Source organism: Anthonomus grandis, chromosome 4, assembly GCF_022605725.1.
Source record: "Anthonomus grandis grandis chromosome 4, icAntGran1.3, whole genome shotgun sequence".
In the NCBI taxonomy this organism is placed as follows: Eukaryota; Metazoa; Arthropoda; class Insecta; order Coleoptera; family Curculionidae; genus Anthonomus; species Anthonomus grandis.
The window spans coordinates 8,521,637-8,537,969 of NC_065549.1; the positions used below are offsets into that span (position 1 = coordinate 8,521,637).

General features: G+C 29.3%; 1 protein-coding gene and 1 long non-coding RNA gene across 3 annotated transcripts in view; one reads left to right on the top strand and one right to left on the bottom strand.

Moving 5' to 3' along the window:
* Positions 1–8,851, bottom strand: part of LOC126735763 (neprilysin-2) — a 43,366-nt gene extending 34,515 nt beyond the window's left edge. The window contains exons 1-2 of one of the 2 annotated variants that reach the window (XM_050439861.1): positions 8,694–8,850; positions 1,278–1,414 (exon numbers count right to left, since the gene is read on the bottom strand). In XM_050439861.1, coding sequence (XP_050295818.1) covers positions 1,278–1,414; positions 8,694–8,791 — 235 coding nt within the window. In that variant the 5' untranslated portion in view covers positions 8,792–8,850. Of the gene's footprint in view, positions 1–1,277; positions 1,415–8,693 lie in introns of both variants that reach the window. The other variant, XM_050439860.1, reaches the window with a different exon arrangement.
* The window catches only part of LOC126735765 (uncharacterized), a 73,818-nt gene that overhangs the window by 46,495 nt on the left and 10,990 nt on the right, over positions 1–16,333 (top strand). The gene's annotated exons all lie outside the window — the stretch shown is intronic.

The window sequence follows — 16,333 nt, forward strand, 5'->3', positions numbered from 1 at the left end:
TTATACCAAATTTCGCTTTTTTAACATTTTTAGTATCAGAGATATTTGCATTGAAAGTTTTCAAATTGACACTATCACATATACAGGGTGGTCCAGTTTAAACGTCATTCATTTTAAAACGTGATAGGGAAATTAAAAAGAAATAGGCTTTCATTATAAAATTTTTCTTAAAAAGGTTTAATAACAAAGATACAGAGTGTTATAGTTAAGGATAATTAATTGTTTATTTATCATAATTTTTAAACTACTAGCTCAAGTTTAATTAAATTTTGCATGCAGGTTATTGGAGTCAATTATCAATTACTGATAAAGCCAATTGCGAGGTGATAAAATATTTTTTTATAAGAAGTCAACTGTTAGAATCTCCATTTAACTTGGAAAAAAAAAGTAACTCTTGCAAAACTATGATTTAAGGCATTTTTTTATATCTTAGTTTAATTGTACAGAATAGTTTAAATATCTTAGTTTAATTGTACGTCAGTTAAAATGCTGCAAAAATTTAAAAAAAAAGAAAATTAGGCTTAAATCTTAAATTAAACTTGTCAAATAAAATAATGACTTAAGGTAATTTTTGATCATCTTTTATATACAACTTTTTTACAAATCCAAGCCCGATTTTTATAAATTTTTGAAACATTTTAGCAGGTATTTCTGAACAATTAAAGTAAGATATTTTAAAAACAGCTTTAAATCATAATTTTACGAGAGTAACTTTTTTTTCAAATTAAATGGAGAATTTAACAGTTTACTTCTTATAAAACAATATTTTATCACCTATCAGATTTAAGAAAAAAAAGGACCAAGTCCCTCCGAATGTTTCGCCACTGGTAATTTCTTAAAAAATTGACTTCATCAGTAATTGGCAATTCACTACAATAACCGTCATGCGAAATTTAATTAAAATTAAGCTGGTAGTTTAAAAGTTATGACAAATAATTATTCATAACTTACACCCTGTATCTTTGTTATTACACATTTTTAAGAAAAATTTAATAATGAAAGTTTATTTCTTTTTCAATTCTCTATCACATATTAAAGTTAATGACGTTTGTACCACCCTCTACACAAAATTCTATGAACTTTTGCCAAATATCAAAATATATTACGTTTATTCTTGTGATTTTTTTAAATAATGATTGAATAATATTTACGATTGAATAATGTGGCCTAGTGATGTTTAACCATAAAAACGGCCAAGAAATTAAATTTTGTCTATGCATTTTAGGCCAAAAATATACATTTAAAGATAACTGTTAAATAAACTTAATTTTACTTACTTGCAACAATTTTATTCCTATTATATAAAACAGTTCCTAAAGCTACAACTAGTGAGATTCCTATGATTAAAACCACCGCGGTGGTCAGCGTGAGACATCGTTCCAAACTCGTCCGTCTTTTCCACCACGTCGGATTTCTGCAAAAAAAATTTTTTTTTTTTAATATAAACATATCAACAAAGATCTTAACCTAATTTTCCTAATTGATATTAGCGGTACATATTTCCAAAGTAAACCCCAAAGGTCGCCACCTTGAAGGAGTGGCAGCCGTCGCTTTATAGATTAATATGCAGATTACAGGGTTAACATGGAATTAAAAATAAAAATGTTGCGTTTAATTTGTTTTTTATGATGAGTTTAGATGCGTTAATTAGTGAATATTTTATTAAAAAGTACTTGTGTAAGTAAGTAAAATAGATGAATAAGGACTTAAGATAATTCACTGGACTAAGAGAGCCTTCGATATAAGCAAACTATCAGATTTTCTTAAGTAAAAAAGAGGGAGAAAAAAAAAGGTTGAATATAATTAAAAAACAGAAATGGATAATAAATTAGGTATTTCGTTATATTGGATAGGCATTTAATTTTAATTGATATGAAAAAATTTTTGCAGTTAAATTACAGTTTCCTATTGCAGTTTCTCCAATTACATATGAAAACATTCACTTTATAATAATTTTTCGCTTATTTTTAAGCTGCGTTCAGGATATAGGTTTTAGAGAACCAAAGTCTCGACTTTTTGATGGGTTTTTCGGATATATCCCTATCTCAGTTCTTTGATATCCTGGTTATCATTTAAAAATTGTGTTTTTATATTGCAGTTTATCAAATTACGTATGAAAATACTAATTTTATAATAACTCTTTGCTTATTATATAGGAGCGACAGCGAGTATATTATGCATGTATATTTGGTGTATATTTGGGGAAATTGTATATTGCTGCCAGGAAAATTCGGCAAAGTGTTTGACGTCTTCGAAAAATGCTGTATTTTCCACACATTTCAAGGCCAAGTTGGGTGGCTCAAAAACAAATTGGCACTTTTTATTCATTTAAAAATAATGGGATTTATACACCGTGGATCGTATTGATTTATTTAATATAGAATATGGATTTAGGTATTAGGTGAGTTTTAGGATGTTATGCATTTTTAGTATTTGAGATTTGTTGAGGATATAATTATTTAATTTTTAAAATTATAAATTTTAGGGTCATGTGACCATCATAACTCTTTTGCTATTGATCCGATTGGGTTGAAATTTGGTGTTTGGAGTTTATTTAGGATGCAAATAATATATAATAAATGTTGACAGACAACGCGACTATATAACACATTATGGTTCTTTGAAGTATGATACCTCAACAACTGGTCCTCACTTTCCTTAGCATATAAGCTTTGGCTTCCCCCGACTGACCAGACTTAAGTACACCTGATAATTTTTGTTTTTTTTAAGAATTCCTTTATAGCCATTCACAGACAAGATCCAAAGGTTCCAATCTAGTCCCCATAGATTAAAAGTATAGGAGCAAAGCAACTATACTTGTGTTTAAACTGCGTCCAGGATATAGGTCTTAGGAGAGCCAAAATCTTGACTTTTTAGCTGGTTTTTTCGGACATATCCTTAATATTATCGTTTCCTATAATTAATTTATCGTTATCCTATAATTCTTTCAATATTCTCGGTATCAATTGAAAATTGTATTTTTCTATTGCAGCTTATCCATTTATGAAGACACTCATTTCAACACTGCTTTACTGAAAGTCCCTGCAATTATCTATTGCAGTTGTGACTAAATGTGGTCCCTCGAGAACGTTATAAAGTCTGATTTACTAATACTAATTTCTCTACCTGTCCATCGTGGTAAAATTTCTGTTGAGTATATATGTAGAGCTTATTATAGACAACATTTGATTTCCTTATTAAATAGGACACTTTAAAACACATTAATAAAAATAACGAACAAGAGAGATCTAAGTTTAAAGAAGTGACAGTAAATTTTTGCTTTTACTGACTAGATTCTGTAAATTAAATAGGATTTAATAAATTGATGTGCTTCTTCTTCTTCTTCTTCTTCATAATCCACTAGTTCTATTTTGTTTTTTTTTACAATACACGAATTATTTTCATCAGAAATTACCTCTTTTATTTGATTATGCTTATGGGATAACCTGCATGCCTGCCTTTAGGCAACCTTTCGCTGTTCATTCCGGATTCTTAAATTAAATTCTTTTGATCCACAATAAACCCAGCCGACACACAATGCCAAATATAGAGTTTATGTGTTTTTAATTAATTTTTTAATTTTTTTTTAGGAAGCTCTTAAAAAAAGCTTAGTATTAGAACCAGAAAAAATGTGATGATGGAAAACCCTTAAAAGCGTTGAAATAACTTTTAAGAAACGTTGAAATAACTTGCAATTTAATTTTAAATCTGTTTTTTTAGTCATTAAATAGATACGGAATTAAACCCTAAATTACTAATACCTGAACTTTGATACCAGAAATTACCTCTTTTAGTTGATATAAGCTTGTAAAGGGTGTCAACAATTTCCCTAATCACACCCAGAATGAAATACTCTCCTCATTAATGTACACATATTAAGTATATTAAAACACCTGTTGGGCAGTAAACATACGTCAAACCGATATGCACATAAACAGCCATTAGCCCGATTAATTTAATGTTCATTGATTTATTTATATGCGGACGACACGGCGATTTAACGGTACTTTATCACAGAGAAGAAATACGTTGCCGCATAATAATTGTAAGATTGTACGGATTTTTTTTTTAAATTTTATTTTATGAGACACTTTTACGATAACAGGCTATTAATTAGGTTTGTTTTATAATGAGATGTGGCCTACATTAACGTTTTACCGGTGCCAAATCGTGTTTTTTGGTGCAGCGGAAGATTTACTTTTTGTTTAATTAATAACGGGTTTTTTAGTGTTCGATTTACGATCGGAGGGATGCGTGGAATGTTAATTTAATTTAATGATATGTGTGTCTATGATTTCAATTACACTTTGAAAGAAAATATGAAATAGAACTTTTACGAAGAGCTTAGACATTTTTGTATCATATTTCATTATGTAAAAGAATTTAATATTTATATTCAAAAATCTCTCTGATGGCTGATTTTTTTTGTGTTTTCTGAAGGATTTCGTATAACAAGTTAAAGAACGTAACTACAGAACACCTAAAAATCGCAATTTTACATAAATTTTTATATATTCAATCCCTGATGAATAACTTAATTTGGTGCTTATTAATCATTTATTTTGATATACTTTACTATATAATTAAACGCCTGCAAATAATTTTTTTAAGATTTAATGATAAAATTTATGTATGAATAATCTAATGATAAAATGATTCATCCAGTGTATAATTTTTTTTCAGGAAATATTTATTAATCAACTTAGTTTGATGCTTATAAATCCATCTAATCAAAGTACTAGATGTATTTTTTTTGATCTGCTGCTTAAAATACTATTAGAAAAAAATAGTAACTAATTTTTTTTAGCTGACTGTATCTCTTCAAGTTTCTGAGAACCCAATAATAACCCTAAAATTTGAGATACCCTATACATCACTATATAATTTTAGTATCAATCACTTGTCAAGAATAATATATGAAATATCCAATAATTTAATAATTTAATGCCTATAAACCCATCCAGCAAGAATATTAAATTTATGGATATACATGTTGCGTTACATCACTATTTGATTATGGCGCTGATCTCCTATAAGGAATGTTACTATGCAGAAATTTCTTTCTTTCACTGTTTTATAAAAATATCCAAGCAAAAAATCAAATTTTCAATTTATCGGCACGTATCTTGTACTTTACTATATTTTTAAGGTGTTAATCGCCTGTAAAAAATGTTAAATAAAATATCCAATGAATAACACAATTAAACGTATATAACACATCTAACGAGAATATTAAAGGTATATACATGATAAGTTAAATCACTAGTTAACTATCGTACTGATTGCCTGTTAAGAATGTAACTATGTTTACTTTATTTATCCAGGTAGCAAATCAAATCGAAATTTAAATTTATGGCCACAAATTTTGTACTTCACCATATTTTTATAGTGTTGATCGCCTGTAAGGAATGTAACACTTCAAGCTGAATATAAAAATTAGTTTTCTTCTATGTATTCATTGATACAATATAATACTTATATAGGGTGTTTTACTATGCATGGGTCGAGGCTATATCTCGGAAATTGTCAATCTGACCTCATTGGATTTTTTTTGACGTTATAAAAGTGGCCAACAGAAAATGCTGGAAATAATTTTTGAATTCGAAATTTGGCCACTAGGAGGCATAATTAAAAGGTCAATAATTTAATTTTAATTTTCCGGAAAATGTCAGACATAATTTTTTTAACATAATTAGAAACCTTGGAGTATTTCCCACCATTTTGGTTAAGTAGGGAAAAGTAGTGAAAAAATTATTGTTTAAATGGTTATAACTTCTAATCTTTTTTATTTGTCAAATTACCGAAATAAGAGTTTTTTTGAAAAATAACAAAATTTCTAAAAGCTCTGAAGTTATTGTAATAAAAAGTTAATTTAAATTAAATATCATAATCCTAAAAAATTAAAACATATTTAAATGCCAACAATCTTTTGGAAATATCAGTTTGGCATCTGATCAGTTTGTTTTTTATGTATTAAGGTGATCCTTTTAATTATAATTTTAATTGATGTACTAGTTAGTGATCAGTTTTACCATAGACCTCTAATTATTGCCTCGTACACTATACATATTTCTTTTTATAATCCCAATAATTCATAACAATAAACCACTCTGATATATTTATTTATTTTAAACGAGTCCACGTTTGGGTGTTTGTTTATTTGAATGTTGATTGTTGTTTATTTAAATATATTTTTTTAATGTATCCTTTCTGTTGTGACTCAAAAGTCCCTATATTGTCACGTTTTATCTATGTTTAAGCCTGTGATGTCTTTTTCTTTAATAACGCAAGAAAACTATAATTTCGGTAAGTCTCTTTTCGATCTATAGCTTTATGACATATATAACTTATTTATTTCTTTTTTTTAATATTTCTTTATTATGGATTTATTTTTTTAATAAATCAGTTAATCAGATTAAATGTAACTATCCGTATTAACGTATTGTTTAGTCGATGTCTTTTCTTTTTTAATTGATTTTGTTTTTGTTTTTTTTTTCCGCAAAAAATCACCGCCTTCTTTTATCCTATTCCAGAGCCCTGAAGATAATTTAAGTATAATTCGAAACGTTGTAGAAAAAAATTGTTTTCTTTAGTCTTTGACCCACAAACCCACAACCACGTCATTTATTTATTATTTTATTGTTAATTCTACAATAAAATTAGAATCCTTACGTACCTTATTCGAAAAAATAATACCGAAAAATTAACTACATTTGAACGTAATTTCATGCTATAAAAAGGGTTTTTTATCGATTCCTATTCACAGATTTAATATATAAAAAGTGCAAAGCTTTTACCACAAATACCAATAATTTTTTTCAAAAACTACTAAAATTATATCAGTATCATAAATTATCGATGGCGTTGATTAGGGAACAGTTGGCACACGTCAACTCTCCGTAGGCTACTTCGCCGTTCCCCTTTTTTTATGCGCCAGACAAGGATGGAACTATATGGAGTCATAGTAGCGGAAAGTCCGAACTGGTCTGCAATTTTTTGTCACATTTTGTATTTTTAGAAAAGAGTAAAATTTTTTGTTGTTAAATTTCAGCTTGGCTTGTGATAAGTGGATCATAACTGACTATTCTGGAACCAAGAGAGGGAAAGTATTTAATATAATATCTTAGATTAATAAAGTTTAACGTCCTTAGTGTGAAATCGAAAGAAAGTGGCGCAGGTTTTGGACTTTTTTTGGACAGAAAACGGATTATGTTTTAGAAGCTATTGCTGACATTTCGGCCGTTATTGATGTCATCTTCAGGGCTGGAAATGACACGTTACAGTTTACAATTAAATAAATTAAATAATTAATTAAAACTTTAAATAAAAAACACTTAAAAATAGGCAGTTTAATTTTTTTTATGTTTTCATCAAATTTTGAAGATTATAATTTACAAAAAAAGAAGGAGAAAGCATGTATTTCAATGCCGAATATGTACAGTAAAAGATAGTGTTAAGCTGTATGAAATAAGCAAACATTATGAATTGTTGCGCTGTACGTCTACGTTAAAAAAATTATTATTTTTTTAACAAAAAAACACCACAATTTAAGATTCAAAACAAAATAGCTCGTAAACACACTCATTATCATCACTCGTTTAATGTTCTGTTTATAGATGTAGCGTAACTGATTATATTGGGCACCAAGGATTTGGGTGTCTGTCCTACAATTTACTGCATTGTTTCATGTTTAAATGATATTATCTTTTTATTATAGATACTTCATAATTTTTAAAAATTTTGTTACTTTCACATTATTTAGATGAGTCCAATGCCTAGATAAACCTCGAAGGAAGTTGCCAAATAAATAAAAGAAACCCAATAATTATTAATTCTAAGGTACAGACCCGTATTGAGCGTCAAAAATTAATTATTCAGTAATAATTTTCGATTCTGCTGTCAAAATATGACTATATATTTTCTTTGTATTCTTGTTTTATACTTGACCTGTGTAAACACAATTGGGTATTAACATTAACAAAACTGACCACTGACTATAATTTTGTTAAGAAATTTCGTTCACCCCATATAATAAGTATCATTTCATTATACACTTATGCTTGTGATGAGAAAATAGAAAAAAAAATTAATTTTTCATATGTTCCTGCACTTCTATCACATTTTCATTTTTTATTTTTGTCACAATGTACCTGCCTATCTATAGTTCTAATACAGTCAAATACCTTATTAAGCAATTATTAAAAATACTATTAATTCCTTGATTAAGTGAAACTTTTAAACAAATAATAATAAGTTTTAATGCCAAGAGCACCAAGCATTTAAATAACAAAAATAGAATACAAAAATAGTATTTTAAGTGACCACTTAAAATATTGTAAGTATCAAATGATAACACACAAAATAGTTAAAAAAATATATTTTTTAAATTCCAGTTCGCGGGACCCGTTTCAAGTGATAAGAGGCAAAAAAACACATGATAAAAAAATATCAACAATTTCGTTTGTTTCCTTAATTTTTTTTTTAAATCAGATAACGGTTAATTGTCTTTCAATGGCGTACATACGTGTTCGAAATCACATTTTATGGCAGATGCGTAACAATTTTTCACTAGAAATATTTTGGCATTATTAAGCAACTTTTTTGGCTTTTAATCTTAGATGGTAATCTAATATACCTAATGATTATCAGATGATTTAAGCCTTCTATTATTATTGCTTTGTTAAGTCACTTACTCTTCAACTATACAATTCACTCCAACACCATTCAATTTCACATTAGACATACCGGCATAAACGACATTTGCGAACGCAGGTGCCATTTTTACTTTCATATTCACGCACACAAAAACTCACCACTTTCACTTTAAAAGTCCGAAAAGGAACACGCTATTATGGCCGATAAATTGTATTTCGGACTAAAATAATACGTTTATCTTGCAGATAATAGTATAAAATTATAATTTTAATGTTTTGTTTTAAAATGTATTGACGCCAACAGACCAATTAATCAATCTTGATTAGGCATAACGAATTTACAAGTTTTTTACAATTTATTGTTTAACGTTGGCCAATTTGATGGACTGCTGATTGACGGCAAACGATTGTGTATGAATTGTGTAGACAAAAATTTATAAATAAAACTAATGAATTAAGTGGTATCGCAAAGTTTTATTTGAGAATGTCAACAATTTAATTTTGAAATTTTGAATGAATTTTTTTAAAGTTACGGGGTCAAACTATTTAAAATTAGATTATTGACCTCTAAATAAAATGGATAATTGGTAACTTTCAAAGCTAATAAGGTAATGAACATTATAGTATCTTAAAATACCAAGAGGTACAAATCCACAAGAAAACATATGGATGTTCAAAGATTCATAGACCAAGATTTAGACTATTTGGCATTGGTTATTCTTACTCTAAAGCCGTTTTATTCTTTTAGTTAATCAATAACAGTCTTTAATTGACAATTTAATTTCATTTAGATTAACTAACCTCAATTTTCATTTTCAAGTTTCACAATAATTAGACTATCCTCCTTTTTTCCTACTCGTAAACGTCTAAGATTTCTTGATCTAAAGCCTCAACTTTCATAGTTTTGAATAAGATATAGTGGCAAGATCATCAATTTCTTGTTTCGGTATATCCACAAAGACTACGTTTTTTATTTGATCCATCTACTCCTAAGCATGTGTTTTGATTGCATAATCTTCATTTAGATTTTTAGTTCGTCATTTTCATCTCTAAGCTTCTGATACAAGTGATTTTTTTGTTGCATTATTTATAATATTTATCTTTTTCTTCGATTATGGCTCGCCAAGCCATAACCTCTAATTATTCTTATTTCACTACAACATGTTTACATAAGACATATTTAAAACAGAAACAAATACATGAACAAGAATACTAGGAAGTCCACCTCTGCACTAGTTTAAATAATCTGTGAATGTTAAAAGCCAGCTTTAGAAAGAAAGAACACAAGAAAAGTCTATAAAAGAGCCTTAAACTGATTTATCAAACAGCTGAGGCTATTCAAGCATCATCTTTATCTAGTTCTATCATCTACGCCTTCTTAAATCGTCAAGGTGGAAATTTTTCTTAAACTTGGCAAACTTTTATCAATGCTGTCTCTCTCCACTTTTACTCCATCATCTAAAAGATGTCAAAGAAAATCAAGACAATCTGAATCATATGATCAGTATTTAATTTTTTTACACTAGTATGAGATTTTTTTTTGTTGATATTTGCTGCTTCATGTGCCCAAATCATAGGCATATTGGCATCCTTAGAAGTTGCGAGTTCTTTTTTTTTAAATCAGAATTTTCATCAATTTAAATGAGAGCACTAGAGAAAGAAAAATTTTTTTAGTCTACTTAAAGTCCCAGTAAAATACACTAGTAAAAAGGTAATAAAAGAGCATATGTTGCATACTGACGAGAAAATATTATATATATTACTATCTGATGATTCAAAATTTAAGAGTCTTAAGCTGATTTTTTTAAGAATTCAGGCTATCCAGGTATTATGTTGGTCTAAATCCATTACCGAGACATCTTAAAATCGTCAATGTAAATATTTTTCCGGAACCTGGCAGACTTTCATCAGTCCTGTCTCACTTCACGTTTACTCCATCATCTGAAGAATTTTAAGCAAAGAAGATCAAGACACTGTATCATTTGACCAGTATTCGACTTTTTTTACATTAGTCTGATTTTTCTTCCCTAAGTGCCCAAACCATATGGCACCTATTCAAATTGCAAATCCCCTTTTTAAAAATAAGTATTTTCATTAATTTTCACGAGAACCCTCTATGAGAACACTAGAGAAAGCACCATTTTTCTCATTTATTTGAAACCTCAGTACAATACAATGGTGAACCTGTATTAAAAGTCTACGTCATGTTTTCTCAAAGTGAGTCTGAAAATACAGGAAATTTTGAAATTTTAAAGAATTTTTTAAAAGGGGCAAACTATTTAAAATTAAATTATTGAACTTTAAATTGAATGGAGATGTTATATCTCAAGATACCAACAGGTACAAATCCACAAGAAAACGCATAGATGTTTAAAGATTTATGGATGAAAACTCATACCTATCACACGATCTTCACTTACTTACATCACTCCATAGTATAGGATAGTCTCGCTCTACTTTCTTGGTTAATCGTTAACAGGCTTTTATTACCTTCTTAGGACACTTTATATCAATCAAATGAGATAGAAATTATATTGATCTTTTGCATTTCTGCTGGGTGGTTTTGTTTTAAATGGTCAAGATACTGTTTTCTCACCACATTTTTAGGACACACTTTGCAATTTATAATTTTATTTAAACTAATGAAAAATTTTTGCATGTTGCTCACAAATGGTGTGGTAACTGGACCCTTCAGCTCACAATCCACAGATGCAGTGACATCTCTTCTTGCATTATTTATAATATTTATCTTTTTCTTTAGCCCTTACTACTGCTTAAGAAGCCATGAATTCTAATTATTCTTACGCCACTTCTACATCTTCATATAAGACTTTTTAAATAGAAAACGAACATCCTGCATGGACAACACTATTACTAACTTCACCTCTGACAAAAGAAGAATCTGTGGATGTTGGATGCAGCAGAATGGAAACAAGGGGATCTAAATCAACATCTATATCTAATTTCATCTTTACAAAATCGTCAAAGTGCATTTTCTGAAACATGGTAGACCAAGGACTTATTAAATATTCATCAATCCCGTCTCTCTCGACTTCTTCTTTATTATCTGAAGAATTTCAAGCAAGAAGATGAAGACACTCAGTATGACCTTTTTTTACTGATATGTTCTTTCTTGGGTGTCCAAACCATAGACATAGTGGCGTTCATCCAAGTTGCGAGGCCCTCTTTTATAAAAGTAAGTATTTTCATTAGTTTTCATGAAAACCCATTAAGAGAGCACATGAAAAAGGAACATTTTTGTAATCTTTTTGAAGCCCCAGTAGAATATACTAGTAAGAAGGTTATTAAAGAGCTTATGTTGAAATATTAATACTGAGTATCTTACAAAAGACACAAGATAAATCTGATGATGATTGCTTGAGAACACACGTCAGAAACAAAAGAAAAAATAAAGTCACGAGTGCCAATAAGAAAGTTTTAGTTAAAATCCGAACTATAAATTCAATAATTATTAAAAACCTGCCACAGCTGGTTTTCTCATGTGGATCAATACTTATCTCTCTTGGACAACTTAGGCTGTCAATGTATTATCTTTGTCTAGTTATCATCATGCAGACCTTTTGGAACAGATTATCTGGAGCTTGTAATTCATCAGGTTTGCATTAGAATTTAATCAATAATGTTAACTTTTAAGGGTTCAGTTGAATGTGGGGTCAATTAAAATAATTTTTCCCTTTTAATGACAACGTTTCGGCCTATATTAGGCTTTCATCGGGGCACACAGAAAAATTGCTTGCACACCAGCACTTTGATATCCTCAAAAACTAATACACCAATTAGTTGTGCCAAAAGAAAAATAATTAAAAAAATACAGCTATAGTCCACTTTTTACACTCTAACGAGTAGCTTTAATTTTTCTGTTCGCCCTGAAGAAGGCCTAATATAGGCTGAAACGTTTGCATTAAAAGGAACAAAAAGCCCACATCCAACTTAACCCTTGAAAGTTAACACAATTAAACTGGGCTACTAAAACAGCATATTAAATCAATTAAGCAATATTATTTGAAAGAGTCATCTAAAAATCCAGAAGAATCAGTGAAGATCAAGGCACTGTATATAATTTGATTAATATCGGATTCGATTATTTCAGTGTCTATTTTTTACAAAAAATGTGATTTTTGTTGATGGTTTTTCTTCCTTTTATATCGAATTTTGCTTTTGATATACGTGTGTCCAAATTAAAGAACATGAGAATCTTCGCTTCCATTAGAAATAGTGCTGAGGTCAAATAAAGATGGTGGAGAAAGAAATTAAGTTTTTTTAATAATTTTTATAAGTCTGACTTTTAAAAGGAAAAGGTATATGTTTCTCATGAGAAGTCCTCAAAGTATTAATTGTTTGAGGTGCACAGTAATAGCTAAAATGAATGATCAGAGGATTAATTTTATATCAGGAGCATGCAATTTGGAAACATGTGTATTTGGAGAAAAGTGAATACCATGCGTACATATAGGATTTTCAATAATTTTTAACATAGTTAATGAATGACAGCCTCAAAATAAAAACTCCCAAGCTCAAAGCTAATTTTTATATAAACACCAGAACTTACTTGCCACAAACAACTAGATCAACGGGTCCACTATTAGGCACTTCGATATAAATCACATTGCCAATTATTGACGGTGCCATTTTTTTTTTTAATTTTAATGTCACTTGTTTTACAACTCAAACATCCATGTTTCTCTTCAATAAATCACAACTCTTAATACCCGATGATTAAAACAGTTTTTCGACCACATCGTTCACGGACAAAACGCAAACTGACTGAGATTGAACACAGATTAATAATAATACCAGTTTTATCTTATTGGTAGATAATGAGTTATTATATCGCAGCCAATTTACTAAAGATTAATTAGACAAGGGTATGTTACCTTGCTGATTCATGTGTCATGAAATTCTTTTCTTTTGAGAGATTTTTTTTTAAAATGTTTTTCTGAGGAGTTTAAGTGCGTAATAGTTCCTAAAATAGTCATGCGATCTTTAGCTTTATTTGCGTCGTATTTTAAATCAATCAAATTTTAATTATTTATGAATAGTTAGACAAGCAGGTCCATTTATCAATCTGTAGGCAGTAATTAAAAAAAATGTTTGAAAGAACAGTGAACAAAATATTATATAAGGAGAGTCATAAAAAAACAAAGATCATCAAGTAAGAATTTAAGAAAATTTTAAACGTACTCCAAGTTGTCATTACGAAACCTGGATATTGATAATAAAATATTCGTCTGAAGAGGTATTTTAGATGACACTATTTACTAAAGGTTCTTCAGTGTCAGGCATTTCAAAGCTGACCTGAGATGTTTTATAAGGATACACTGCAAATTTATTAGACCTCTCAATCACCTGAACTTCTTTTTTGACAATAGATGGTTTCTTCTTGAGAGGTTTAAGTCAGAGACTTAGAAGCAAAAGGTCACCAACATTGTATAAAGAACTTTTGAGCAGAAAATGAGTTTCTTATGGATCCAGAATAACCAGAACAATAAGAATAACCAAGAACAAAAAGAATAACCAGGTATCTGATATTAGACAAAAAGCTAAAGTATAAGCTTGAATTTATCCGGAACCCTTGGAGTTTAGTTTACATGGCCCGGTTTTATTGTAATTATTAAAATTAGAAAAGCTTTAAGAGTACATCTAACTTCATCTGCTGATGTAGTTTTCTTTAGAACTGAACAGGGATAATCAGATAACTGAACAGATAATAATAAATTCTGGATAATCAATGAAAAAGTAGTTGTTTTATTAGAATTTTAACCTAAAAAAAATGAAGTTTATCGAATATCCAAAAAAAAAGCTATAATAACTATTACATACAAATGCTGCAAAACAATATAAAAACTCCAATTGTAAATTGGCCTGACATGAAAGAGTATGTCCTTGAATTTTGGACCACGAAAAATGAATGGAGCTATTAAAGAAGTTTGACGAGCAGAAAGCAGAATAAGAGGAAAGTGACTGTAAGCAAGAAGAACAAAAAGAACGAGACAAGAAAGAGGAAGATTTTTTAAAACAATTAAATCTGACCCGAAGAAAGAAAATAGGGACCCGATTAAGTCCATGAAAGATGACCTAAAGAAAGGAATCTTCCATAATAGCCCTACTGATCACATGGAGGTAAATATCGACTTTTGTCCAGGCATAAAACTGTTGACAAGCTATCACAAGAGTTCTGTTAAGCAAAAATCTGGACCAGGGAAAATTCATAGTCTAACTAGTGGTTAAGGTACTTGGGTAACGGTGTAATTTGTAAGAAGTTCAAAGCAAACTGCTGTTTTGGTCTTTTCTTCATTATTCAAGCTTAAAGTTTCATTAGATCTTTGGAAAGAAACATTATAATTTCATGCTCAAATTTAATTATTTAATATCTGGTTTAAACTCATTTTCTGATTTTTATTGTGAACAATTAAATAAATGTATTTACAAGTGATGAGGCATAATATAAGATTACAGTTTAGAAAATCTCTGACTTTGGTATTATTTGCTCAATTAACAGAAGTGAAATTCCATATTCAGGAGCTATGTACAGGGTGTCCCATTTTGGGTACTTTTGCGGGATATCTCCGTTATTTTTAGAGATAGAGGGTTGCGGTTTTCGCGACACTATGCAACTTTTTTTAATAGAACACCCTGTATATTTAATAAAATACGCAAAAAAATTACAATTTTCTAAATTTAAATGATGAAATTTATAAATTAATGGGAGGCCATGGCTATTTATAACAAGAAACAAAAAAATGACAAATAAATTGTTTTTTTCTAAATTAACATGTTTCTTTAAATTAATTGGTAACATTAATTTATGTCTTAATATAATCAAGCTTAAATTGAATTAATATTAGTATCTTTTGTATTATTTAATTTTTATAAAATTGGTGGATACCGTTAACAAATAATGTTATGGGGGTATATACAAGATCAAGTGTATAAAAGACAATGCAATAATCTCATAAAACTTCAAGACGCAATTCATTTATCATTTTAAAATCTAAAAATCGGAAAAAATAGAGAAATCGGTTTTTGTCTAACTGTTGCCGCAGCCTGCTCAATAGGTGCTATTAGTTCTTCTTGTGTGTCGATAGGCGTCTTGAAAACTAAACTTTTTATATACCTCACAAAAAAAACTCACATGGATTTAGGTCTGGTGACCTTGGTGGCCATGCAACTGGTCCATTTCGGCCAATCCGCCGATTTGGGTAACTTATATCCAAAAATTCGTTAATATCAATAAATTAGTTAATTCAGTTAAGTAACTTTAAATCAGCACCAGATCCTTTATGACTTTTAGGTGCTTGTAAGAGTATACTTAAATTAAATGGAATAACAAAAATCATTTGTTGTCTTAAAGCCTGGAGGAATAAATCGCAAAAGCAAGTTAGAAGCCGCAATGATTTTTGCAGCATTAGTACTTCCTTTGGAATAGTGTTAAGTACACTGGCAATTCTTCTTTGGACAGAGTCTGTGATTTTTTTAAAAGACTTTTAATATAATTTTGTTTCTCATTAAAAGTTTTAAAAAAACTCTATTTGTTTATTTTTATCCATAAGCGATGCGAGCTGCAGTATTGACTCCTTTATTCAACAATGTTTCATTAATACTGTGAAGATGCTTCAGCATCCCAAATCCTCTGATCCAATTCTTTAGCCTACTAATAA